The sequence below is a fragment of the Scyliorhinus canicula genome, chromosome 19, assembly GCF_902713615.1.
Source record: "Scyliorhinus canicula chromosome 19, sScyCan1.1, whole genome shotgun sequence".
NCBI classification, from domain to species: Eukaryota; Metazoa; Chordata; class Chondrichthyes; order Carcharhiniformes; family Scyliorhinidae; genus Scyliorhinus; species Scyliorhinus canicula.
In genome coordinates, this window is record NC_052164.1 from 93,613,371 (window position 1) to 93,631,353 (window position 17,983).

At 47.5% G+C, this 17,983-nt stretch overlaps 1 protein-coding gene across 7 annotated transcripts in view; it reads left to right on the forward strand.

Moving 5' to 3' along the window:
* The window catches only part of LOC119953933 (E3 ubiquitin-protein ligase DZIP3-like), a 92,470-nt gene that overhangs the window by 68,587 nt on the left and 5,900 nt on the right, over positions 1-17,983 (forward strand). For 5 of the 7 annotated variants that reach the window (XM_038778621.1, XM_038778622.1, XM_038778623.1 and 2 more), the window contains 10 exons: positions 62-130; positions 2,701-2,797; positions 4,587-4,690; positions 7,869-7,959; positions 9,525-9,626; positions 9,802-9,942; positions 11,137-11,297; positions 12,920-13,046; positions 14,331-14,483; positions 16,011-16,097. In XM_038778621.1, coding sequence (XP_038634549.1) covers positions 62-130; positions 2,701-2,797; positions 4,587-4,690; positions 7,869-7,959; positions 9,525-9,626; positions 9,802-9,942; positions 11,137-11,297; positions 12,920-13,046; positions 14,331-14,483; positions 16,011-16,097 — 1,132 coding nt within the window. Of the gene's footprint in view, positions 1-61; positions 131-2,700; positions 2,798-4,586; positions 4,691-7,868; positions 7,960-9,524; positions 9,627-9,801; positions 9,943-11,136; positions 11,298-12,792; positions 13,047-14,330; positions 14,484-16,010; positions 16,098-17,983 lie in introns of those variants that run through there. The other 2 variants (XM_038778624.1, XR_005458144.1) reach the window with 2 other exon arrangements.

Below are 17,983 nucleotides of genomic sequence, written 5' to 3' on the forward strand. Positions count from 1 at the left end.
GTTTTGACATTTGATTTGGGATGGGGCAGAGATGTAACTGGGATGTTTTTACTTTGTGTAGGTCTGAGAAACAGATCCAGGCACAAGAGCAGGAGTTGGAAAACCAGACACGACATTCGCAGGAGGAGCAGTAAGTACCCGCTCACCTATATTGTAACAGTGACCCCACTTTAGAGCGTTTCATTGTTTCTAAAGCGCAGCGCAGTACCCTCGGGTCACGAAAGATGCTCAGAAAAACTGCAAGTCTTGATTTACACTGCTCCGTGCTCATAGCCGCCTGTAACCTCCCCTCTGCCATCTCATTACTGTTGATCCACCGTGCCACTCAGTGCTGCTGTTGCTGACTGCCCGCCTCTCTGGCATCGTGACCAGCTTTTCAATTTCCCCAGAGATACTAAATGTTTTGAACCGTTCAGGGGGCGCACGTGGGGGATGTGCTTTTTGCAGGGGGTGGCCGTGTGGAGGGTGCATACGCGTGCAGATGTCTGTGTGTGTGTGTGTGTGTGTGTGTGTGTGTGTGCGTGCACATCTTATTGCCTCCTGTGCCAAACTGGCAAGATGAGCAAGCGGTTCCGTAATTGCAGTATCTGTAACCCTCTTGAATAGTCAAGGGAGCTGAAGAGCAGCAGGTTAGTGGTGAGGACTTGACCTTGACCAGTGGTTGTTGGGAACTGGTATCTGCTCGTTTTCCTCTTGTTGGAATGTGGGGTTTTGGAATCCATTAACCCTTTAATCTCAAGTTCTGAAATGATTTGAAGTGATCGCCCTTATTAGTGACAATGGTTATATTTTATTCAGTGCAAGGAAGACTTAAGACATGCCAATGAGCAGCGATGTTAAATCACAACAGCATTACTGCTGAATCGTAGAATCCCTACAGTGTAGGAGGAATGCACCGACCCCCTCGACTGAGTACTCTACCCCTGCCCACTCCCCCCCCCCCCCCCCTCCGTAATCCCACACCCTAACTGGCACATCTCATATCCCTGGTACCGTCACATCAGGCAACACAGAGCAGCTCTACAACTCTGCCCTCGGGATTCCCTTTTGCAGAGCGGAGCAAAGACTGTGGTGATTAATTTAACTCAATCATCACCTTGGTATTGATTGACCGGCCCCATTACAAAATGTGCCATTGAACGTAATCGGCCCAGGTTAGGTCTGTCTCCCGGGATCTTTGACCTCCTACACTTCGATTCCAATCAGCTCATACGCCTTTCAAGGCAAGCTGCCGTATAGCGAGTCTTAATATTGAAGTTAGTTTCAGTTGAAGTTAGTTTCAACGAGGGGCTTGTTTAGCACAGTGGGCTAAATCGCTGGCTTGTAATGCAGAACACAGCCAGCAGCGCGGGTTCAATTCCTGTACCAGCCTCCCTGAACAGGCGCCGGAATGTGGCGACTATGGGCTTTTCACAGCAACTTCATTGAAGCCTACTTGTGACAATAAGTGGGGTTATTATTATTATTAGTAGTAGTTTGGTCAATGAGCAAGAAAACCTGATGTCGGGTTTTATCGAGATACACAGTGGGCAATCTTGGGCTGAATTTTCCAAAAAATAGTAACGTGTCAGGTTCAGTCAGAATAGCGGCGTGTTTCCCAACGAGATCTTCCCAAATGTTGCCATTTTTTTGAAGGGGAGCGTGTTTGCCGCTCTCATTGAGAGAGGGGGGGGCCTAACCACGCCGTCAAGCCCGGCTACACACAGTTCAGGGTACCGGTTTTAAAGGACGCTCCCGAGCTCGAAGTGAAATCTCCCTCACCATCTCCCCCCCCCCCCCCCCCCCCCCCCCCCCCCAACACACACAACATACACATCGGGCCCGCCTCTCCCTCCCCCCACCCACCCCCCAATTATCGCTGGCCTGATCTCTCCGTTTGATTTGATTTATTGTCACACGTACCGAAGAACAGTGAAAAGTATTTTTCTGCGGCCGAGGGAACGTACACAGTACGTACATAGTAGACAAAGGGATAATCAACAGAGAACATTGACAAATGGTACATCGACAAACAGTGATTGGTTACAGTGCAGAACAAGGGGCCAAACAAAGCAAATACATGAGCAATAGCAGCATAGGGCGTGGAGAATAGTGTTCTTACAGGGAACAGATCAGTCCAAGGGGGAGTCGTTGAGGAGTCTGGTAGCTGTGGGGAAAAAGCTGTTCCTATGTCTGGATGTGCGAGTCTTCAGACGTCTGTACCTTCTGCCTGATGGAAGGGTGTGAAAGAGGGCAATGCCTGGGTTGGAGGGAGACCCGTTTGTCGAGACCAGTAGTGATGCCCAGCGGCGTCACGTCATGCCAACGGGTGGGAACGTAGCACCTTCCCAGACGATTCGCCGTCAAGCCGACTTTGCTTATTTAAATCTATTTAAATGCATGGCAATCGGGTTCAGGCCCTGGCTGGGCGTGAATCGGATTACGTCTGCCGGGAGGGCCAGGGAACATCGCAAAATGTTTGGCGCCCGGCGTTTCGGGGCTCTCCCAGTATTTTCTCGCCATGGCGGGATTTGCATCGGGCGCGACATGGCTGGAAAATCGCCCCCTTTATATAGAAAGAAACATGCTGTATCAAACTCGGAAGCCGTTTCAGGAATGCAGATTATTTGTGAATGAACTCCATCACGTTGCTTTAAATTAGCTAGCTGCGTTAGGAAAATTTAACGGTAATAAATAGCTACTGTGATGATCTTTGTGCAGAGAACAGTGGGCGCAGGAGAAGACTCGGCTGGAGAAACAATCAGCAAAAAGCAAAGATGAATTCATTGAAGCCATGAGGAGAGCAATGGCAGCCGAGGTAATTCTTTGTCTTGGTTAGTCAAGTCGGTTAACTTCAGTGAAGTGCCCATTTTTCTGTAACCCTTCTGCCTCCACACTTTGTTTTTTTAAAAAATACTTTTTATTCAAGTTTTCACAAATTATCAACAATAAGAATAACACAAAGAAATAAGAACAACCCTCCCCCCCCTCCCCATATACACAAAGAATAAATTAACAAAGATAAACGTCAGAGGTAGGCTCTTTACCCAGAGAGTAGTGGGGGCATGGAATGCACTGCCTGTGGTAGTAGTTGAGTCGGAAAATTTATGGACCTTCAAGCGGCTATTGGATAGGTACTTGGATTAGGGTAGAATAAGGGAGTGTCGGTTAACTTCTTAAGGGCAGCACGGTAGCATTGTGGGTAGCACAATTGCTTCACAGCTCCAGGGTCCCAAGTTCGATTTCGACTTGGGTCACTGTCTGTGTGGAGTCTGCACATCCTCCCCGTGACTGCGTGGGTTTCCTCCGGGTACTCCGGTTTCCTCCCACAGTCCAAAGATGTGCAGGTTGGGTGGATTGGCCATGAAAAATTGTCCAAAATTCTATGATTAACCTAGGACAAAAGTTCGGCGCAACATCGTGGGCCGAAGGGCCTGTTCTGTGCTGTATTTCTCTATTCTCTCTATTCTATTCTCCATGGGGCAGCGGGGTAGCATGGTGGTTAGCATCAATGCTTCACAGCTCCAGGGTCCCAGGTTCGATTCCCGGCTGGGTCACTGTCTGTGTGGAGTCTGCACGTCCTCCCCCTGTGTGCGTGGGTTTCCTCCGGGTGCTCCGGTTTCCTCCCACAGTCCAAAGATGTGCGGGTTAGGTGGATTGGCCATGCTAAATTGCCCGTAGTGTCCTAATAAAAGTAAGGTTAAGGGGGTGGGGTTGTTGGGTTACGGGTATAGGGTGGATACGTGGGTTTGAGTAGGGTGATCATGGCTCGGCACAACATTGAGGGCCGAAGGGCCTGTTCTGTGCTGTACTGTTCTATGTTCTATGATATAAACGCAAATATACATACCCAATCAAGAAAAACAAACGGAGTGTAATGGAATATTCTCCCTTTGTCAAGAAACTCAACACGAATCCGGGACAAAGCAGCCCACTTGATTGGCACCCTATTGACCACCTTCATCATTCACCCTCCCGTGCCCTCCTTGTTGGATTGGTTGGGAAATGCATTGTGGGCCTGAGCAACTCAGACCAAAACAGCCCCTGGTTCTATGCTGGCTTGTGCCGGCAAAGCAGGTCACGATTGTCCCCCCACCCACCACCTTCAACGTTCACCGTAGCAGCAGTGTGCGCCACCCACAAAATGCACTGCAGCAACTTCCCCGAGGCTCTTTTGAGGGCAGCAGATACCTGGGAACCCCACCATCTGCGCGTTCCCCTCCAAGTCACTCACCGCCCTGATTTGGAAATATATCGGCCGTTTCTTCACTGTCGCTGGGGCAAACCCCTGGAACTCCCTCCCTAACAGCACTGTGGGTGTACCTGCACCATAGAGACTGCAGCGGTTCAAGAAGGCGGCTCCCCACCACATCCCCAAAGACAGATATAGATGGGCAATAAACAATGGACAAGCCAGCGACACCCACATCACTGAATAAAAAATCAATTAAAAAAAACATTACGGGTAGAAGTGACAGAAGATAAATAATCAGAGATAGCGAGGGATTCAGGACGCGCCCAGTGTGAAGTGGGAAGCGAGGAGGGCGGGTTTGTCTGAATCCCTCATTTCTCTGAAATGCAGCTTGGACTTTCACTTCCTTCCACAGGTACAAGTCCTGGAGTGCAGACGTGATAAAGGGATCATTTTTCTTGAGCAAGCTACACAGGAAGGAGAGGTCAAACTGTCTGGCTTGAGACAGAAGCTTATGAGGTAAGGGGCTGCCCCCAGCACTCTGAATCTGAGGCTATTTTTGGGGTTTGTAAATCATGCCAAAACCCTTGTGATTTATTTGTTACATAATTCCACCTGCATTCGGCAGGCGGCACGGTAGCTAGCACTGCTGCCTCATGGCACCAGTGACCTGGGTTCGATTCTGGCCTTGGGTGACTGTTTGTGGAGTTTGCATGCTCTCCCTGTGTCTGCGTGGGTTTCCTCCGGGAGCTCCGCTTTCCTCCCACAGTCCAAACATGTGCAGGTTAGTTGGGGTTACAGGGATAGGGCAGGGGAGTGGACCGAGGGTGCTTTTTAATAATAATAATCGTTTGTTGTCAAAAGTAGGCTTCAATGAAGTTACTGTGAAAAGCCCCTAGTCGCCACATTCCGACGCCTGTTTGGGGAGGCCGGTACGGGAATTGAACCCCCGCTGCTGGCATGGTTCTGCATTGCCAGTCAGCTATTTAGCCCACTGTGCTAAACCAGCCCCTTTTTTCACAGTCAGTGCAGACTTGATGGGTCGAAATGGCCTCCTTCTGCTCCCCCAAATATGTTTATTCAAAGGTTTCAACTAATGCCTTGTGTGAAGCGGCATTAAAATGATAACACACTGACTTCCTGAAGTACACAGGTGAATGTTCGCCTGTATTTATGTGTGAATGTGCATTTGTATGTCTGGGAGCTCCATTAAAGATTTCTTTATTGCTCCGGAGAGAGTGTTGAGGCGGTTTACAAGAATGTTGCCAGGGCTAGAAAAGTGTGGCTACAAGGAGAGATTGGATAGGTTGGGGTTAGTCTCCTTGGAACAGAGAAGGGTGATGTAATTGAGGTGGACAAAATAATTTTAATTTTTCATTGTTTTATAAATTTAGAGTACCCAATTCAATTTTTCCAATTAAGGGGCAATTTAGTGTGGCCAATCCACCTACCCTGCACATCTTTGGGTTGTGGGGGCGAAACCCACGCAGACACGGGGAGAATGTGCAAACTCCACACGGACAGTGACCCAGAGCCGGGATTGAACCTGGGACCTCGGCGCCGTGAGACCGCAGGGCTAACCCACTGCGCCACCTTGCTGCCCAGGTGGACAAAATTATGAGGGGAAGAGGTAGGGTGGACAGGCTAAAATTGTTTCCCTTGGTGGAGAATTCTAGAACCAGGGCACATAGATTCAAGATAAGAGTCAGAAGGTGTCGAGGGGACATGAGGAAGAATCTTTTTTACGCAGAGGGTGGTGGGAGTCTGGAATTCGCTGTCCGAGTTGGTGGTGGAGGCAGAGACCATGAACTATTTTAAAAGGTACCTGGATCTGCACCTTAAGTACTCTAAGTTACAAGGTTATGGACTGGGTGCAGGAAGGTTGGATTAGAGAGCTGTGGACACCAAGATCTCTCTGATTGTCAATACTCTTGAGGGTTCTACCATTTACTGTATATTCCCTACCTGTCCTTGGACGGGCATGGACAAGATGTGCCGAATGGTCTCCTTCTGTGCTGTAACTTTTCTGTATTTTTGCCTTTGTCCAATTGGATTAGAACAAAGCACAGGAACAGACCCTTCGGCCCTCCAAGCCTGTGCCGACCATGCAGCCCGTCTACATTAAAATCTTCTACACTTCCTCTATTCCCATCCTATTTATGTATTTGTCAAGGTGCCCCTTAAACGACACTATCGTCCCCGCTTCCCCCACCTCCTCCGGCAGCAAGTTCCAGGCACCCACTACACTCTGTAAAAAAAAAACATTACCTCGTACATCTCTAAACCTTGCCCCTCGCACCTTAAACCTATGCCCCCTAGTAATTGACTCCTCTACCCTGGGAAAAAGCCTCTGACTATCCACTCTGTCTCTGCCCCTCATAATTTTGTCGACCTCTATCAAGTCGCCCCTCAACCTCTGTCGTTCCAGTGAGAACAAACCGAGTTTATTCAACCTCTCCTCATACCTAATGCCTCCATACCAGGCAACATCCTGGTAAATCTCTTCTGCACCCTCTCTAAAGCCTCCACATCCTTCTGGTAGTGTGGTGACCAGAATTGGAACACTATACTCCAAGTGTGGCCTAACTAAGATTCTATACAGCTGCAACATGACTTGCCAATTTTTATATTTAATGTCCCGGCCAATGAAGGCAAGCATGCCGTATGCCTTCTTGACCACCTTCTCCACCTGTGTTGCCCCTTTCAGTGACCTGTGGACCTGTACACCAAGATCTCTCTGATTATCAATACTCTTGAGGGTTCTACCATTTACCCCATATTCCCTACCTGTATTAGACCTTCCAAAATGCATTACCTCACATTTGTCCAGATTAAAATCCATCTGCCATCTCGCCGCTAGTGGAACACCACTAGTCACAGCTCTCCAATCAGAAAAGCACCCTTCCATTGCTACTCTTTGCCTTCTATGACCTAGCCAGTTCTGTATCCACCTTGCCAGCTCATCTCTGATCCTGTGTAACTACACCTTTTGTACCAGTCTGCCATGAGGGACCTTGTCAAAGGCCTTACTGAAGTCCATATAGACAACATCCGCTGCCCTACCTGCATCAGTCATCTTTGTGACCTCCTTGAAAATCTCTTATAAAGTTAGTGAGACACGGCCTCCCCTTCACAAAACCGTGCTGCCTCTTGCTAATATGACCACTTGCTTCCAAATGGGAGTAGATCCTGTCTCGAAGAATTCTCTTCAATAATTTTCCTACCACTGACATAAGGCTCACCGGCCTGTTGTTCCCTGGATTATCCTTGCTACCCTTCTTAAACAAAGGAACAACATTGGCTATTCTCCAGTCCTCCGGGACATCACCTGAAGACAGTGAGGAAACAAAGATTTCTGTCAAGGGCTCAGCAATTTCCTCTCTTGCCTCCTTCAGTATTCTGGGGTAAATCCCATCAGGCCCTGGGGACTTATCCACCTTAATATTTTTCAAGACGCCCAACACCTCGTCTTTTTGGATCTCAATGTGACCCAGGCTATCGACACACCCTTGTATGGTGTGTATGATTGTATGATGCTTGCTGGAAATGGGCATTGAGAGGCCTGTTGTGAGGTTGCTTTATGGATAAATGTAAGCCATTAGCAGTGATGGAGGGTGCTCTTTAAGACCAGTGTCATTGTGCTGTAACGGTGATGGGATGGATCTGAAGGAATGTGTCGCCCCTTTTGTCCCCACAGCACACCCACAGTTCAGATTGACGTCAAGGCTGCCATGCTGGCGTACGAGCTGGTTCTTGCTGACATCAAGTCAAAAATACACCAAACAGTGGTCAGTGTTTTAGTTTTGGAAATGCTTTGTGGTCATTTCTAAACCATCCCCTCTGAGTGTGCACGTGTGTGTGTGTGTGTGTGTGTGTGTGTGTGTGAGCGAGCTGTGGCCCAGTTGGTCGTACTCTCATCTCTGGATCACACGCTTCCCAGCACTTCCACGATGGCGCCGGAGCGAGGCGACTCTCTGCGAGCTCTCCCCAACAGATCCACTTTTTACTTAACTTATACTCGTTCTAATCTTCTAAAAATTAATTCTAAAACTAACATTATTACTAACCTCTCTCTTTTATATTGTATATCTTGTGTTGCCCTACTATGTATTTTCTTTTATTCCCTTTTCTTCCCATGTACTTAATGATCTGTTGAGCTGCTCGCAGAAAAATACTTATCACTGCACCTCGGTACACGTGACAATAAACAAAATCCAATCCAAGGCTTGAACTTAAAATGCCAGGCTGACACTCCAGTGCGGTGCTGAGGGAGTGCTGCACTGTCAGGGCTGAAGACTAGGTGCTAAACCGAGACCCCACCTGCCCGTTCAGGTGGATGTGAAAGATCTCGCGGCATTAATATGTGCAAATTGGCCAATACATTTCCTACATTATGACAGTGACGGTGCCTGCAATCTGGGGAAGTCCTGAGATCCAGGTGGATGTGAAGCCGGGTTGCTCAACACGCCGCCACGTTGTCCATGCTGATGTTATGTCCCTTTTTGTGGGGGACAGGGCAGTTACGTGTGTCTGTTATGAAGTTGATGCTGAGGTTTCTTACAGGTGACAGTCAAATTGGGAGTTAGATTGGTGCTCGCCTTGCTTGTCCCAGTTGGCAGGATGTAATCGAGGCATTCCCCAAGCCCTAATGCGCAACCCGCCACCTGAACTGCAGGAAGACAATACCAGGGCAGCACGGTGGCACAGTGGTTAGCATCGTTGCCTACGGCGCGGAGGACCCGGGTTCGAATCCCGGCTCTGGGTCACTGTCCGTGAGGAGTTTGCACATTATCCCCGTGTCTGCGTGGGTTTCGCCCCCACAACCCCAAAGATGTGCAGGGTAGGTGGATTGGCCACGCTAAATTGCCCCTTAATTGGAAAAAATAATTGGGTACTCTAAATTTTTTTTAAAAAAAGGAAGACAATACCAACACCCAGCACGGTTGCTTCCTGCGGATCAGTGGAGGAAGGGGGATGGTTTAATTCCAAAACAAAGGGTGACGCCGGTTGTGCAAGGTGGTCCATTTTCCCCCAAATCCTGACGCAGGTATATTTTGTACGCCAATACTGAGCCCATTATCTGCCGGGGACCATGCCGCAATACACAATAATGACTTCACGACCAGGACGAGAAAGAGGAAAGACAATGAAGCCCATGTTTAACACTTAAGGGACCAGTTTTCCATGGTTTCTTAGAATGCTGGGTTTAACTACGTTATTTAAAAAAACATTCTGTAGCCAAATGAGAGATCAGCATTAAGAGGAATAAATTATTGATTAAATCTCTTGCCCTCGAGCGGACTGTGGAAAGTGTTTCTGTTACATTGACATGCTTGTTCTGTGCTTTTCAAAGAGCGCCTTTAGTGAACAGATCGACCTGATTCGGAATGGAGCAAAGCTGAGTAACATGCCGCAGGTTCCTGTCCTCCTGCCCCCATCCCAGTCTGATTTCATGGTAAGTGTTGTGTGCTAATCAATAAATCCAGCTTTGTTCTTATTCCGCATTAACAATGTATTACGAGGACATGAAAACCAGTTATTAAATGCAGTAATGTGCCGGATGCATTATGAATTAGCTAGATGTGTAAATTTTGCAGATACAAATATTTTTAATAGCAGTTCTTCTTTAGCTTATCTACGTGGCAAAGCAAAAAGAGCTCTTGGCTTCCAGTGGATTTCCCGCAAATAACACCAGCCAGGGAACAACCCCAACACCGCCGGCATTTCCCCCAGGATTGGCTCCATTAAACAATCAACTGGGAATAAACCAGGTGAGCCGGGGCATGTTTTCAGATGGATTTTGCTTGTATTCTGACCGGGAGATGGGAGTTTCATTTGCGTCTTTTTTATGGGAAAAGTCATAAAATCCTAATGTTGCATTAGGATAGGAAATGAAGTTGGTTCCTGTCTTCTGAAGAACCTCTTTAGAATCATAGAATCCGTACGGTGCAGAAGGGGGGGGTCATTTGGCTCATAGAGCCTGCACTGACCCTTCAAATGAGCAGTCTACCTCTGTCCACTCCAATGTCAACCCCGCCCTATCCCCATAACCCTTTAAACTTAATCTACAAATCCTGGATGTAAGGGGCAATTTAGCACGGCCAATCCACCTAACCTGCACATCTTTGGACTGTGGGAGGAAATCGGAGCACCCGGAGGAAATCCACGCAGACACGGGGAGAACGTGCCGACTCCGCACAGTTACCCATAACCGGATTGAACCCTAATCCCAGCTGCTGTGAGGGTAGCCACCGTGCCGACCATGTAACTTTCTTTGATTGGGCTGATGTTGAATCTTGATATTGTAGTGTGAATAAAGAACTTAGACTTTGTTTTATAAACAAAGTTATTTTTTACTAACACTACACTAACTAATTACTAAAATGTGTAAGATTACTACCGTTGGATATAATGGTCAAACACTAACTTATACTGAGATACGACGGAACTACTCTAACATGCAATTGCTACAAACTCCTTACTAACACCGTCTCCTGGAACACATGGTCTATGATTCCGGGACTATGTCCCTATGCCAGCGTGGGAACCGCGGCGTTTTACGACAGAAGATATGGCGCAAAACGGCCACCGATTCCCCGTTTTGCAGGGGGCTAGTGGGACGGCAGCGTAGAGCACCTGGCTCTAGCTGCCGATACGCCCCGGAGAATTGCCGGGTCCGTGGCCCGGCGGCAGCCTGCAACCCTTGGTGTGTCCGGGTCACGTGCCTGCTTACTCACACCACCTGGTGGTCAGATGCCGGAACTACAACAGTTATACATATTAATATTTATACACAGATGATGATACAGGTGCCAACCTACTGATCATCACAGCCCACAACGAATACCATTCTGTTCTTCAATCCACAAACACTGGCTGAGTCCAGAGATGAGTGCTTTATTTCTCTCCACATTTACATTCTGCTCTTAATTAGAATACTGCATTGATTTTGACCTGTGTTACAGCGCTCAATGTCCCCCGGGTCATCAGTGCAGACGGCGCCTACTGGGATACCACAGCAGACTCCTATTGGTTCAGGCAATCCTAGCCAAGTGGGGACCTCCAATCAAAACCACTTGGAGCGGCTTCTGGAGCGACTGACTGAGCTGTTCCCACAGCATAACAGGTAAAACATCAGGATTCGGAGTTGCTTGATGGACCGAGGGATGTCATCCCTGTATATTAAATTTTTAAAAAACCTCTGGGTTGATTAAGGAACCTGATTGTGAGAATCAGAAAGAAAATTGTGCGTGTGGAAACAATCTGTCAGATTTTAAAATCCCTCTCCCATAACAGGACCCAGTTACCGCATCCAAGTTACAGTATTCAAGAGAAAGGAATCATCGAATTTACAGTGCAGACAGAGGCCAATTGGCCCATCGGGTCCGCACCGGCCCTTGGAAAGAGCACCCTACTTAAACCCAAGCCTCCATCCGTAACCCAGTAACCCCACCTAACCTTTTGGAGACTAAGCGCATCTTTGGCCTGTGGGAGGAAACTGGAGCACCCGGAGGAAACCCACGCAGACACGGGGAGGAAGTGCAAACTCCACACAGACAGTCACCCGAGGCTGGAATTGAACCTGGGACCCTGGAGCTGTGAGGCAGTAGTGCTGACCACTGTGCTGCCCATTAATGTGGGGTGCTCGTTGGCTTAACAGTGCAGGTTTGAAGTTGAGGATTTCAAAACCCTGCTGCCTGTGTCTTAACACGCAACAAGCCCCATTTGCCAGCCTGTGCTCGCTGACCTGCACTGGCTCCCAATTCAGCAATGTCTTGATTTTAAAATTCTCATCCTTGTTTTCAAGCCTCACTCCTCTTTATCTCTAATCTCCTCCTTATCTCTAATCTCCTCCGGCCCCTCAAACCACCAAGACATCTGCACTGCTGTAATTCTGTACCCTTAACCGTCCCCAATTTTAATTCCACCTCCATTGGTGTTGGTTCCTTCAGTTGCCTGGACACCCAAGCTCTGGAATTCCCTTCCTAAACTACTTCGCCCCTCTACCTCGCGTTCCTCCTACCAAACTCCTCATAAACCTGCATCTTTGACCACCTCTTGGATCTCCTTCGGGTGGTTTGTGAAGGAGACATTCTTTGGAGTCGAATTTTATCTTGCTCCATAACACTTCTATTTACCTGTGTTCGTCTGCCCCCCCCCCCCCCCCCCCCCCCCCGTCGTCTTGACGGCACCAGGTTGTGACAATTGCCAACCAGTACCACACCCTTGTGGCTGTTCCTCATCTAAATCACAGTCAGTGGGTGCTGCCAGACCATTCGGCCAGGGAGAGAGCATCACAGTCCAGTGCGATCTCCAATCTCCCCCTGCATGTACAAGCTGTGATTGTGTTTGGGCGGGCCAGCTCTGGCGAACTGTTTCCCCCCTGGCGCTATCCATGACCTTGTACCTGGCTGCTAGGGGGGCTGGTGATACCTCTAATGGTCAAATGGTTCGGTGAGATTCACTGTTTAAGCCCATACGTGACGATTTGAGCGGGTTAGTAACAGTGTGAGGAGGAAATTGGGAGGATTTGACAGTAGCTCCAAACCTGTTTGAATTTTCTATGATTCTACCAAGTTCAATGCGCCAATTATTTCCTAACATCCTGTATTTTCCACAAGTGAATGCAGGTGTTTGGTGTCGCTCTGCCATTGGATGTGGAGAGTATTTGCCGTTTCTAGTCAAGAAGCAGCCTTGTGCACTTCGATCGTCAATCTGGCCTAACGTTCTGCGACATTTTGTTGACAGGGAAACAATGATCATCCTTCTACGGCAGGTCCGAGCGATGAACAACAACTCGCTGTCTGGGCTGTCCTTCGAACAAATCATCAGTCAAGTATCAGTCCTTATCAAAAACCACCAGACCCTCCTTGGTGTAAGTCTGTAGGACCCATTTTATGCTATTACTGCCTTTTAGATTATTAGAATATGGACACAATGTAATAATGACGTGTTTGGACCGATGTGAGTTGGGGGGCATTCTGTTAGAGAGAGTAAAAGTTATAAAGTGTTCTAGTTTTATTTCTGATCAGCCATTAGTTTGCACTGTGACATTTAATTGGTGCTTTATTGCGTTTACTAAGCACGCTAAACTCATCGGGAGGTAGAATTTCAGCACTGCAGTTTTGTGATTTACGGGAGTGTGGAGGGCAATTTGCACCTTTATTGCTGGTGAGGTAAATTGATGGAGAGAATTCTGCACCCCATATAGAACCAGCCTGCTGTGGAACCACCGCATTTCCATCTCCATTGAAATCATTCTTCAAAGCCTCCTTTGTTGTAGCCTATCAGGGCGGCATGGTAGCACAGTGGTTAGCACTGTTGCTTCACAGAGCCAGGGTCCCAGGTTCGATTCCCGGCTTGGGTCACTGTCTGTGTGGAGTCTGGACGTTCTCCCCGTGTCTGCGTGGGTTTCCTCCGGGGGGCTCCGGTTTCCTCCCACAAGTCCCGAAAGACGTGCTTGTTAGATGAATTGGACATTCTGGATTCTCCCTCTGTGTACCCGAACAGGCGCCGGGATGTGGCGACTTGGGGATTTTGACAGTAACGTCGTTGCAGTGTTAATGTAAGCCTACTTGTGACAATAAAGATATTATTATTATTTTGTGGAAGGTGCTGTACAAATGATGTATGTCTTTTTTTCTTTTGTTAAATATTCACCTAGAAAACATAAACGGTCATTTTCAGCCCGAGGACTTTACAGAATCTTAGTTAGGCAGTGGATCTGTGTAAATGTTCAGTTTAAAGAACCGTTTACACACCTGTTGCATGTTTTTCATTTGGAAATTCATGTTACAGGTCAATGTTTTGGTATTTGGGCTGTTTTTTGAATCAAAGGAAACAGTCAGAATCTCAGCTAATGGGATGGGGTAAGAACGTCATATCACATCTTTTGTAAAGGATTTATCTGACAGTCCGGTGCCGACAACAACACCCTTATCAGGAGGAGTGAGTTAAATCCCATCACTGGGACTAGTTTGTGAATCAAGCTTAAGATGGAGCCAACCAGAGAGAATTCAAAGTGATAGGTCATGTTCACGAGATTAAATGCAGTTCAATAGATCTGCTTAACTAAAAGTTTTATTTTTTAAATTTGGTTTCTGGGGATGGGACTGGGACTAATGTTGATGTGGTTTGTGTGTGTTTCATTCTCCCACAGAACACACATCTGGACTATTCGAACGTGCCAGCCGACCCAATGTTACCTTCGACAACGTGGAGAAATGTGACGCCGGATTCCTTCGTGAATCGGCAAGGATTTCCGACGGGTTTGGCACATCAGAGTGGAGTCAACACTGAACCCAGCCTTCAGGTGTTCTGCTCACATTTGCTGCGTATTTGTCCGCGTGTCAGTCGGCTGGTCTTAGTGCCTTTCTGAGAGATGCTGTAGGTTTGTGTCTGCTTGGAAGTGGGTTAAAAGCGACTAAAATAACCGAGGCCCCCTACCTCTTCAGTCAGGAGTCCATATGGCCAGGAACTGGCAGGCAAACATGATACCGCTCTCAACTACAGTGCTGGAAAATGGGATTAGAGTAGATAGGTGCTTGATGGTCGGCATGGACATGATGGGCCGAAGGGCCTCTTTCCATGCTGTAAAAACTATGACTTGAAATTGAAAGGAGCCAAAGTGGTCAGCAGAGAGATTTTAAATTCCAGAAATGTGTTGAATTGGAGCCTCAGTAAAAGCTGTTGCACTGACCCATTGTGAGATGGTGCCCTCACTTCTTTATAAAGATTAACCTAAGGACAAATATCAGAAAATTACCATGGCAACAATTTAGGGGAATGGTGATCTGTGAGGAAGCACACGGGAGTGCTGATCTAATTAGGAGAGGGTAATTCTGACAAAGATAGTTCAGTTTAGACAAACCAGACGTTTTGGGGAGATTGGGGCAGAATTTGCAAATGTAAACTAAATGCCAAATGTCTCTATGGAACGGAGGAATGGAGACACGGATCTTTAAGCGAGGGTTTGCAGGTGGGACAGACCGAGATGGAACAGACCGTTAAAGGGTAAAACTAAACCAAAACACTCCAGACGCTGAAAATCTGGAATAAGGGCAGAAAATGCTGGATATCTTCAACAGGTCCGGCAGCATCTGTGGAGAGACTGAGTTGGCGTTTGGAGTCCTTTATCCGAACAGCTTTGACGAAGGTCACCAACTGAAACATCCTCTCACTCCACATACGGCACCTGATCTGTTGAATATTTCCAGCATTATCTGTTCTTACATTAAGAGGGTAAGTTTGATTTGGGGTTTCTATCCAAGGCTGACGAGTGAGAAAGAAAAGAGTTGGTGCCAGTTGGGATTATTATATGCAGTTTAGGGAAAATAAGGATACTGGAGCCTTGGAAGTGATGGAACTCTGATTCATTAGGATAATAACAGTGAGGGGGGGGAGGCTGTATTAATATGATGGATCTGGAAAAAATCAGGCTGTAATCCGAGGACATGAGGCAAAAGGGAGAGATCGTAAAATATTTGGATTTTAAAATCCAAATATTATTTTGATTGGTTGCTAAATGAAGGCGAGGAATAAATATCGGATTAGTATTAGAAGGAAAAAGGAGGCGATGAGAAGAACTTTTTGTTAGAAGAATTTCTTACGCATAAATGTTTATTCGAATATAGCGGCGATGGAAGCCAAATTAATCACAATGTTTGGGTAATGGCACAGAATGTATTAAAAGGAATGAGCTGCGAAGGCTGATTAAACAACATAGAATGGGAACAATGAGCCTAAATGGCCTCCTGTGCTAAGGTTAACGTGATTTGTCCTTTGACGGCGTGAACCACCCGTCAGCTGCTCGGCTAACACTCTCCTTACTTCCTTGGAGGATGAAGATCCCTGTGTGATTTGCCAGGAGGAACTGACCATCAACCGTCTCTTCGTGATGAAGTGTGGACACAAATACCACCGAGAGGTAAAGGACTGTGCCTTCTTTCGCCCCTTCATTTTCCTCCTCTCCGCCCCATCCTGTGGATACTGAACCTCTTGAGTGGATCATGTCAGGATCGATTCAGGAGCAAACTGGCCAATTGTTGTGTGAGCTTTTCGCGCTGGGCTCGGGATAGCTTGATAGTCCAGTCAGCCCCCTCACTTCCATAAGACCATAAGACATAGGAGTGGAAGTAAGGCCATTCGGCCCATCGAGTCCACTCCGCCATTCAATCATGGCTGATGGGCATTTCAACTCCACCTACCAGCATTCTCCCTGTAGCCCTTAATTCCTCGCGACATCAAGAATTTATCTATCTCTGCCTTGAAGCCATTTAGCGTCCCGGCCTCCACTGCACTCCGCGGCAATGAATTCCACAGGCCCACCACTCTCTGGCTGAAGAAATGTCTCCGCATTTCTGTTCTGAATTTACCCCCTCTAATTCTAAGGCTGTGCCCACGGGTCCTCGTCTCCTCGCCTAACGGAAACAGTTTCTTTGCGTCCACCCTTTCTAAGCCATGTATTATCTTGTAAGTTTCTATTAGATCTCCCCTTAACCTTCTAAACTCCAATGAATACAATCCCAGGATCCTCAGCCGTTCATCATATGTTAGACCCGCCATTCCAGGGATCATCCGTGTGAATCTCCGCTGGACACGCTCCAGTGCCAGTATGTCCTTCCTGAGATGTGGGGCCCAAAACTGGACACAGTACTCCAAATGGGGCCTAACCAGAGCCTTATAAAGTCTCAGTAGCACATCGCTGCTTTTATATTCCAACCCTCTTGAGATAAATGACAACATTGCATTCGCTTTCTTAATCACAGATTCAACCTGCATGTTTACCTTTAGGGAATCCTCGACTAGCACTCCCAGATCCCTTTGTACTTTGGCATTATGAATTTTCTCACCGTTTAGAAAGTAGTCTATGCTTGGATTCTTTTTTCCAAAGTGCAAGACCTCACATTTTCTCACGTTGAATTGCATCAGCCATTTCCTGCACCACTCTCCCAAACTGTCTAGATCCTTCTGCAGCCTCCCCACTTCCTCAGCACTACCTGCCTGACCACCTAACTTCGTATCATCGGCAAACTTTGCTAGAATGCCCCCAGTCCCTTCATCCAGATCATTAATATATATGGTGAACAGCTGCGGCCCCAACACTGAACCCTGTGGGACACCGCTGGTCACCGGCTGCCATTCCGAAAAATAACCTTTTATCCCAACTCTCTGCCTTCTGTCAGACAGCCAATCCTCAACCCATGCCAGTAGCTCACCTCGAACACCATGGGCCCTCACCTTACTCAGCAGCCTCCTGTGTGGCACCTTATCAAAGGCCTTTTGGAAATCCAGATAGACCACATCCACTGGGTTTCCCTGGTTATACCCTTTTCCATAGTTATACCCTTTTCAGCTGGGGAGGGGGGGGTGATCGTTGGGGTTGCCAACCCCTCCAGGATTGGTCTGGAGTCTCCAGGAATATTGAAGATCAATCTCCACGACACTGCTGTGTGCGACCCTGGAGGAAATCTTAGGGCCAGTAGGATTTTTATCTCGTCATTTTCTTTGAACATATGAAAATATAGGGTGGGGGGGGTTTGATTGTCGATCAAGCATCATCCAAATGGATAATGAGCCTTTTTGCTTTATAATTGGAGTTGGAAGGCCATGTGTCACAAGGATGGGTATTTTGGCTGAATAATGGCTGGTGCGTGGGGGAGGTCGCATAATGAAATCTCCAGGAACACATTGAATCATAGAATTTACAGTGCAGAAGGAAGCCATTCAGCCCATCGAGTCTGCACCGGCCCTTAGAACGTCCTTGTTAAGCCCATACTTCCACCCTGTCCCTGTAACCCAGTTTTGGCACAG